At 43.3% G+C, this 10,484-nt stretch overlaps 1 protein-coding gene across 6 annotated transcripts in view; it reads left to right on the top strand.

Annotated features, from left to right (window-relative positions):
• The first annotated feature begins 1,838 nt into the window (after positions 1 to 1,838).
• The window catches only part of ube2o (ubiquitin-conjugating enzyme E2O), a 50,581-nt gene continuing 41,935 nt past the window's right edge, over positions 1,839 to 10,484 (top strand). For 5 of the 6 annotated variants that reach the window (XM_033624076.2, XM_033624075.2, XM_078165443.1 and 2 more), the window contains exon 1: positions 1,839 to 2,375. In XM_033624076.2, coding sequence (XP_033479967.2) covers positions 1,932 to 2,375 — 444 coding nt within the window. In that variant the 5' untranslated portion in view covers positions 1,839 to 1,931. The remainder of the gene's footprint in view (positions 2,376 to 10,484) is intronic. The other variant, XM_078165460.1, reaches the window with a different exon arrangement.

Here is a 10,484-nt window from a genome sequence, read left to right as displayed (position 1 = left end):
GAATATAAAAGAAAAATATGTGCAAAATGCCAAAATATTAACACTACTATGTAAAATATTTAGAAATATAAAATATGTATAATGTTCTGAGTATTTTAAATGTGTAAAAATATAAAGATATTTGCCTTATTCTACTTTAAATTGTATAAAACCAGTATGTAAGTTAAAGATATTTTAAAAAATGTACAACTATATACATATACATACACACACACACACACACACACATATATATATGTGTGTGTGTGTGTAAGAATAAAGTGGGAAGAATACTGCACAGTTGAATTATTGCACCAATACAGTTAAGACAGCCATATAAAGAATTACTGTACCTTTCAGTCCCCAGTGCACAGCTGAAATATAATGAATAAATGATGAAATTCTAACTGCTGACAGGTGAATTCAGTCCAAGTGCCAGTCTATTGACACTGAGGGAGGAGCTGTGAAGTTCAATGGCCACAGGCAGGAATGACTTCCTGTGGCGCTCTGTGGTACATCTCTGGGGAATGAGTCTATTCCAGTCTAAAAGATGTATAATGACTACAGAGACACACAAAACAACAAAAATGAAGCAAAATCACCACAGAGTATGTTAATCTTGTTCCAATGTAGAAGACGTGTTGAGGCCTTTTGCATTTCTGTGCCCAGGGGCCCATTGTCTCATAATTTGCCCATGCAACTAACAGCACTTCATAAACACTGATCAGCTAAAACATTAAAACCACTGGCAGGTGAAGCGAATAACACTGCTCATCTTGTTATGATGCAATGTTCTGCTGGGAAACCTTGGGTCCTGGCATTCATGTGGATACCACTTGATGCGTAGCACCCACCCAAACACAGACCTAGTACACCCCTCTCATGGCCACGACACTTCTTCATGACAGTGGCCCCCCCAAGCAGAACAATGCACCATGCCACACTGCAAAAACTGCCCAGGAATGGCCCGAAGAACGTGACAAAGAGCTCACTGCATCGACCTGGCCTCCAAAGTTCCCATATCCCGATTTGATCAAGCATTCATGGGATGTGTTGGTACCCCAGACGTACCCCCATCCATTGTGGGGCCATTTTTGAACAGATTCTGCTCTGACATGTCAAGGCATGGACACAGGACCTCAGGGGATGTCCTGTGGAGTCTAGTACCGGGGCACTGGCAGTGGATCCTTTGAGACTGGTCGCTTGTGAGGTAGGGTACTGGCATGTCCCATGGATGCTTGATCAGACTGGGGATGTGGGGACTATGGAGGCCAGGTTGATGCCTTGCACTCTTTGTCATGTTCCTCATGCCATTTCTGAGTAGTTTTTGTGGTGAGGCATGGTTCATGCTCTGCTGGGGAGGGGGGCACTGCCATTGAGGAGTGTAATCGCCACGAGAAAGGGACTTGGTCCGCAACGGTGTTTGGATTAGTGAAGTGCTTCAAGTGGTGTCCACATGAATGCCAGGACCAAAGATTTCCCAGCAGAACATTGCATTTAAACGAGATGGTCAGTATTAGATAGATAGATAGATAGATAGATAGATAGATAGATAGAACTTTATTCATCCCCAAAGGTAAGTTCAATTGTCCAGTAGCTCATAAAAAAACAACAACCACACTTCCCCTCATAAACATAAATAGAAATTAAAAATTAAATTAAAATTAATTTATTCTGAGGAAATCCATGTATGAGTTAGATTATAGTAAAATAAAGCCATTTATATCAGGGGGAATGTCAGAACCTGACTTGAACCAGTGCATCACAGATTATGGCTCACACTGCCGCACAGTGGTGACAGAGGGTACTGCGTGATGACGCGCCCACACTGCGCTACATACGCAGCCCTCCGTCGCGACGTAAACACGTGCACTTCGCTGCTTCCAGGTTACAGTTTTTTTCATTCCACCGTCATCCTCGCGCTCTAGCATCACTCCCTGACAACAGCAGCGATGGCGGAGCCCGTAGCATCGGATGCGGCGGCCACAACGGACGCAGCAGAAGCGGCAACATCCCCGACCCCGGGCCTCTCCCCCACAGCCAGCCCGGGCTCGGAGCCTCCATCCATGGCTCTGTCTCCCACGGCGGACGGCTCCCAGCGGCTGCTCTTCTCCCACGACCTGGTCTCCGGGCGGTATCGCGGCTCAGTCCGGTTTGGCCTCGTACGGATGATCCACGGCGAGGAGGATTTTAACTCAGACTCGGACCTCGATGATGGCGGAGGGAGAGGCGGTGGCGGTGGAGGAGGAGGAGGTGGCGGAGGAGGAGGAGGACGAGTCCCGTGTGGTTCGGACACCGAGAGCGGTGTGGACACCCCGAGTCGGCCTCTCTGTAGGGGATTTGTCCGCGTCCAGTGGTACCCTGAAGGAGGAAAGCAGGACATCAGGGAGACAAAGGTACCTCACACCAGCTAATGTGTTAACTGTTTACACTGACACTCGGTCACTCCCTCAGCCTGACATGAGGGCTGCTCTGCTTTTAACCGCCTGTTGTGGGTTTATAGGAAGAGACGAGTCTACTCTCCAGCCTGTCAGGGATAAGGTTCACTTAATCCATCTGCCTAAAACGCATAACCTAGCTCGCTAGCTGGCTAGCATTCAAGCACACATGCTAGCTAGCAGTTTAGCTCGTAGCCTCATGTCACTCTGCTGGTGCTGGCAGGCTGAGCAGGGCTGCTCCGCCTGATTGCATCCAGCTGCTGGTGCGACAGGTAGCAGCTCTCTGTGTGGAGGTGCAACCACAGGGATTGGCAGGTGCAGGACCCTGCTAGGAACCGTACACCTATTGATTAGCTCATCCATGACTCCGTGTAGCTCCTCAGCTGGGTGTGACTTGGCCTGACACCAAACATTGTCAAACACAACAGGTTATTAGATAGAGCAGCCGTTACTATTTACATAATGTCTCAGTTCCTCATCCAAAATACACAGGCATCATGTTTCAGGCCAGTCTGAGCTCACACCTTCAGTGACAGACGGCTAACACAGATAAGCTCTCATTGGATTCACTCTGAACTTGTGATATCTTGTCAGTTTTTCCATAAATTGAAATTAGACTAAATCACATCTGAGCTGAAACAGTCAGTTAATTGGTTGGTCAGTGAGCTTGGAGACTAATTTGAATCATTCCCAGAGGAAAACACATAAAAGAATGAGCCAGTTTCTTATTTGGAGATTACTACATTCAGATCTGTTTCTCCTAAACCCCCCTCTTAAGAGAAATAAGGAGCAAATACATACATAAATAAAGTAGCAGGAGTTGTTTTGCTGTGCTCATAGGCTTCTCAGAGGTGTCTCAACTCTGAGAACAGATAAAATACACAAAGTTGAGACTTGAATTTGATCACTGAGACAAATTTCTGCAATTGTGGAGGCCCTTTATAAGCCGGTCAAGTTTAGTTTTGGATCTTACTATGATCTCAACAGCTGATTCTATCGGACAAATACAGATTACTGCAGTGAGAGAGGAAAGAGAGTGCTTATATTAAATTAGGATCGGGCTGGCAGAAGAGGGCTGAATTTAAGAAGTATGAAAAAATGGTCAAATCTCATAATGATGTTACATTAAGCTCAGCTGTGTTTAGGAGAAACAGGCTGGACAAAGAAGAGATCTTATTTTGCATTTGCTTTCCTCTGGGCTAGTTTCAGTCCTACATTAATCCACGTCATTTCTTCATTCTAATGGTCTTCAACTAATTATTGTATTGATTAATCTGCCTCTTGTTTTCTTGATTAATGCCAAAAACATGCCAAAGCCAAAGTTGACACTTTCACCTCCAACCCACAATCCAAAATCCAAATCTACTGTAGTGGCATACCAACACAACCAGTGAGTATTCACACCTACAAAGCTGGAACCAAGTGAATTTTTGGCATGTTTTCTTGACCAGTTGCAGGTGATAATAGTAGTACATTTAGGCTGGCTAGCCTGCAAACACAGCAATAGTCAAAGCTTTTTTTTTTTCAAGAAGACGTTTTACTGAGTTATTTTAGTTGAAAGACCCATTCATTAACTTGGTTAACCTGCTTTTTGGAGCAGCCGCACTTCATTTAGGTCAAAAACCCATTGTTCTTCCACTGCAGTCTTGGCAACTCCGATTTAATTCATCATCGAACATGACAGGCGTCAATATTAAGGCAGTATCAAAGGCAGTGACAGCAGGGTAACTGCCAGTAAAAGACAGCTTCCTTTTGCTCCACTCGGAGACACAGTTGGATGTACTTTTAATGGATGTTTCATTGAACACCGCACTCAGAGTTGCATCTGAATGAAATTTTAATTGATAAAGAAAAAGGAAATCTGCTGTCGTCCATACTCTCCAGGGCTTCTCTAGATTTCTCCTGGGCTTTGTGGAAAACACTCACAGGGTTTAAAAGAGGACTGGCCTGGAAAAAGCTCATACAAACTTGTGTTAGAGACACAGGATGGGACCAGAAGAAACCTATTTCAGGACCCACTGTTACCTTGCTTTGTCTTTTGTGCTAAATGTTCTGGTCTGAGTGTCATTCAACGTCTGCCACAACAAAGGGTCTGGTAAACAATGAGGCTGATGTTTACACACCTCGTGGTCTGTTAATGCTGTGTCATTATTAGTCAGCGTCCCCAAATGATCTAGCGTGTGCCAGTGTGCGCATGTATGAATTTCATTCTGTAGTATTGTTGTTTTAGGTAGGTTTGTTGTGTGTGTGTGACTTCTTGTTGGCTTATCTGCGTGCGCCACATGCCCTGTCTCAGCAGGCTCTGTCCTGGTTGCATATATCCTGAGAGCGTGGTGAAGATTCCAATCAATAATTCACGATTACTTCCTGCAGTATGCAAAGTTGCACATCTCTAAGATGATATTTCTACAAAATTCTGACTCATATTTATTCTGCAGTCGGCACCTCCACTTAGAACGTTTTCTCTCAGGGGCAATCAGTGGAGAAAAAAGTGCTGCTTAAAATCTGCCACACTTGTAAGGGTTTCTCCTGAGATCAATAAAACCAGCATTTTCCCAGCAAAACTAGGATTTTGATAGTGATAGCATAGCAGCAACCATTATGTGCAAATTATAAATTATCCAAAATGGGTAGCCAGCAGAATGTTTTAATTTTAATGCATGAAAATTGAGCCAGATTAAAATCGCTCCTTGCAGTGTTTTACCTCATCAAATTTCATTGTCTATGTCTTTCTTGCACCAGAAGGATCTGTGAACACACATGTGCAACATTTCCTTTGTCCTTCATAACAACCTGCATTGTGCACCAGGTTTTCCAGAAGTGGTGTGAGAATAAACAGAGGAGCCTAATGAAGATTTGTCAGCATGTATGATGCTCTGGTATTATTTTCGAGGCGAGCTGATTCAAAAGACGTGTGACCAACTGTAGCTGACAAGGAAGTTTATCTGTGTCTCACAGACTCCCTAAAAACACAAACATCAGGACATCACACAACAACCACACAAGACACACCCCACAGGAGATGGTCTGTTAGGAGGGGAGACAGCAGCACAATGGAGAGTGCAGCTTTTTGTGCTGCAGTCTTGTGTTGATATCCAGAGATGTGTGTTGTATAAAAGTCGTAATGTAGCGTCTCATGACTCTTCAGTGTGTGACGCTAAATGAAAAATGTTGCTTAATGAGCAGCTTGTTAATTAGAAGTAATGTCATGTGGAAACAAAGAAATGATGCTTTGGCAAACTAAGAGGATAATCATTTGTTAACCTAGTCAGTATACACATAGCTTATCGTTGGGTTTTGAAAACTTTGATACTACAGCAGAAGCTAACGGTGGCCATTTTGAATATCCTGCTATTGCATTGCCTTTGCTCTCACAGGGCAAAGACATTCACCTTGTTTACCAGAAATTGTATTTCATAATATACTGTATTTATTGCTAGCAAGGTTATGTCACCATTCACATTTGAACCAAACCCAACAGTACTTTTTTTGATACTTAACTCTCTCTGTAATAACAAAACTGTAAGTTTTGAACAAGCTGCAGGGCTGATGTCGTCTTTTGGTACTCTGTGCTGGTCAGCAAGCGACTCTGCTCCTTTGTTTTTCTGATCACACGTAGCCCTTATTTTCTGTCCGTCTGCTTGTGTGTGTCTGCTCTCACTCCATTTAGACATGATTGACAAATATGTGGATTAAGTACATAATTTGAAATAAACACAATTGATACCAGGCTATCTCTAAAATAAAATAGACCAGATGCTGAATTTATCACTGCAGATCACGAGCTGGCCATTGAGATCCGTGCCGCGGGTGCTGAAAGGAAGTTAGTAATGCTTCCTGGTGCTTTGGTGTTTCATGGCACCTCTGCCTCCTGTGGGAACTGGTTCATTCTCACCCAGCTTATGCTATGGCTTTCAGAAACGGAAATTTGGTGCTGATTGATTTAACGTGAATCGGTACTCAGTAGTATCTAAGGCTGGGGGTCGTCGTTCGATACCTTTTAAGGTATTGACTGAAATAACCCAGTACCACGTAGTCTTGAAACTACTCCAGTCAAATGAGACATGCATTCTATGCTTTTGGTACCCAGATCTAGAGAAAAAGACTATTTGTGTGGTCTTGCTCGCAGCAAATCACCGCAAGCATCCTTCAATTTAATGCAACATGTGATTGGCCCACCACCTCATCAGCTACAACCCAAACAGTCTGTGGTGTGGTGAAGTCGAGCACAGTGTTTTCGAAGGAGGCTGGCATTTTAGTATGCCAAGATGTCACCGAAATTTTCAAAAGTACAGTTGCACTACACACCTTTGGCATTTTAGACAACTGAACACTTCAGTTCACATGATGGATATCGAATCAAGTTGAAAAAAAGTGATCTATTTGGTAGCACTTTAAGGGCACTGGTATTGGTATCGTCATTTTTTTAAACCATACCAAGCTGTAATTGGGTTGGTACCCTTGAAAATGCCGAGTTTGATACCCAACCCTAATGCTAGCATAAGATCAAGTCTACTTTGATAGAGGATTTTAATGGTTACTGCTTACTTAAACATATCTGTAAGTTCAACATATTGTACCTTTTAGAAAAAATGTGATTCTGTGATTGTCCTTCATGTACACACACTGACATGAGGGAAATGACATATTTACTTCCGTTCCTCTGAAGACGCACACACATCCACACTGTCCTGCACGACACTGTCATTGAACTGTAGTAACTGCAGGTCTACCTCCATGATCACATTTGCACAAACAGAGTACTTTTTGATCAGAGCTCGTGCAGCAGCTGCCATCTGTGGTCACTTTCTGAGGCACTCAGTCATTGACTCTCAGACGAGCTTGTATTAGCAGCCTCTAAAGTGTGATAGGCTCAAGTTCCACAGTAGCCTTGAAATGGGAACATGTCTGCAGCTCACTACTTCACTCCAACACATCACATTTCTTGCTCCCTATGAAATCTTAATAACTATCTCCAGAGGAGGTGATGGGGCTCAGATCTGTATCTCAGTGCAGGTATCAACGAGCTGCACTGCCTTTGGTTTCACTGCGAGTCACTCAGGAACATGGCTGACTTATTTTCATTGCCTGCAGACGCAGTGATTACCTCTTCTTTTTCTCTGTGTGTGGTATACTTAGAGTGTATAGTGTCGTCATCATTGATCATCGTGCCCACTTTTTGTTCACTCTGAAACTGTCACCTTACGTGACTTACTGATGATTCACCTTAAACCTTCTGCTGCAAAGGCAGACACGACCAGATGCTCAATGTATCTGAACCTCTTTTGTGTTTTTAATAGGACGGTACAGTCATACATACATAATCCTGTAAGGACAAGGACACTGTCTGTGCTTTATCAGCAGTTCAGTACTCTGACTATGGATTAAGATGATTATTTTCCTCACTGACCTTAAAACTACTTACAGAAGGTGCATGTTTCTGGAAGGCCTGTTACTGTTGTCAACTCGACACTGACCCAGTTTACACCTTGTAGCACACCTGCAACATACCTGATACGGCTTTCTTGCAGATAATTTAAAAATGAGTGCAGAGATTTTGACATGACATGGCATTTAACAGCTAAAGGCACACACAACACGGCAATGGGGCCAATTTTTGGGCCTGATACCCCCCTCCAAACAATCGCCAGAAAAGCCCCAATTATTTTTGCTGCTTTTAAAGATCATCTCACCTATTTTTGAGGTATGTCTAGAGTTTTCTTTTCTCTGAAGGCAATCCTGGCCACACCGATTTCACGTTGCAGAATTAAACATGTTCACTATTTACGATTCAATATCCATTTGTGTGGGAGAAATCCTTAGGATCACCAGCGGCCTGAGAGGTCTCAGTTGGTTTTAATGCAGTGTCACATGAGATTGAACTCACACCCTCCCCATGATTTTATCTGTAATTCATTTTTTTTCTTTTTGAATTTCCCACAGAATAACAGCTAGTTCTTCTTGCCTGTTGTCCGCCATTTTTGTTTGCTCTAAAGTCACGTTTGATCGTGCAACATTTCCGGTTTTGAGAGTCAGTTCTCTGGTTGTTCGTGAATGGGATCTGTGAGTGTGTGGTGTGCTGTTTTTGGCAAACGGTTGCTTTCCACACACTATCAGGACAGAACTGTTAAATTCATCATTATGTGTCGTTATGTGCGGGGTGTCTCATATTTTTAACATCGGTTAAGATGTAAAAAAAATCTGACAGTGTGGGCCAGGCTCTAAGGTGTTGATGAACGGCGTCTTGACACTGTGGCCAGATGTGTTTGTGCTATATGCCTCTATGTAGGTAGTGAGAGGTAATAGTTCTTTAACATGCAGCCTGTGTAGTAAAGGATTTTCTGTATGTCTGTGCATTGCAGGGCTTTGGTTACCATGGCACCCAATAATATGTTTTTCCCCCAATGATTTTGATGCTTCAGGTTCATTTTCAGTATCTTTTTTTTTTGCCCGAAGGGGATAATTTTGTTATTACTATTACTCACAGTATAATGATCTAAAAATAAATTCTAAAACTGTGGTTTGAAGGAAAACTCAGCGCCTGCTTTGGGCCTGCCACAGTCAGCATTACCAAACACACAGAGCCCTGTTGCTGCAGCGCAACCTTGGAATTTCCATCCAAGGACAGAAGTGCACTGCAGCAGCAGGTAGCTAGCAGTGGTACACACAACGAGGGAACAGCAGTGCAGCGGGTGTCTGAGACGTCCTTCAATCTATCAATCATTTGATAACTGAACCACTCGTCAGTGCGCTGCTGAGACCTCCAGAAGTATTGTAAAGTAACTCCTGGTGTGTGTGTATGGTGATTCAGCAAGCTCTCTCAGTCTGTGCATTAATTTCAGCTCTGTCAGGGTGGGTGTCACGATAGTGGGGTCAAGGTGAGCTGTGACGCCACCCTGCTGGAAGCAGCAGCATTTGTGACTGTGGGGGTGGAGCTGGTGGGGCAGCAGGAGGAGGAGGCTGGTGTGGTAATAATGATGAGCAGGCCTGACGGCTGCTGCTGACTGTACTGCTGAGACACAGTGATGGTGAACAGTGAGAAGAAGTCAGAAAGTGGGTGAAAGAGTTGTAAAGTGGATGGAAACGATGTGGGGAAAGAAAGCACTGAGTACCAATTAAAAATGTCACCTGGGTCTCAAAGCCACAAGGAGAAAGTGAAATGAAACGAAATACAAAATCTTGACTGGAAAGGTTGTAATGGGACAGGCAGACACTTCGGTACCAGATGGCTGTTATGGTAATGTGCTGGCTTTTAGTCCTTGAGATGGTAAGGTCCCACCTTCTGCTCTCTGACCCATTTTAAATTCCCAGCCTCCTTTGCTGCTGTCTTAGTCGTTGCAGTAAAACTACTTCATCCTGTTACAATGCCCTGGAGTTGGCAGCACTATATTGCAGTCCTCTTTACCGGAATGCAGCCACCATCAGATTGCAGTCATTTGTGTTTAATAAATCCTCCTTAGCTGCTTGCAGGTCACATTTAAAGAAAAGCATCAACATTTAGTTGCCTGTTTTATACTGTAATCACTCAGTTGCAACGAACACTGAAAGTCATAGACAGTTGATTTTAGTTTGCTGCTTGAATGTTTTATTTTTGGGAGGTGGGACAAGAGTATCAAAAAATATTAGATAATAAAACCAATTGAGTCTAATGCTTTATGAAGTGTACAAGGAGACTCCTGGGGTTTTATTGCTTTTATCTTTATCTTGATCTTTTATTGTGTTGACAGTCTTTGATTTTGCTTTAGAGACACCACCTGCTCAGTGAGGCAGATTGTAACCGCAACCTCTGTCAGTCAGTCACACAGGGAAGCTTGTTTGTATATAGAGTACGTAGGGCTGGGTATCGTTTGGGAAAAAAAAAAAAAAAAAACCAACAACCCAAGACACTAGTACCAATACCAGTACCCTTAAAGTTATACAGCTATCAACAGAATGCTTTATTTGACACCCATAATGTGAATAGAGTGGCGTGTAGTATAGCCATACATCCAACCACTCAAAGCGCTTTTTACACTACGAGTCACATTCACACATTCACACATTCACACTGGTGGCCGAGGCTACCAT

Source organism: Epinephelus lanceolatus, chromosome 3, assembly GCF_041903045.1.
Source record: "Epinephelus lanceolatus isolate andai-2023 chromosome 3, ASM4190304v1, whole genome shotgun sequence".
In the NCBI taxonomy this organism is placed as follows: domain Eukaryota; kingdom Metazoa; phylum Chordata; class Actinopteri; order Perciformes; family Serranidae; genus Epinephelus; species Epinephelus lanceolatus.
This window is presented reverse-complemented; position numbering and strand designations above follow the sequence as displayed.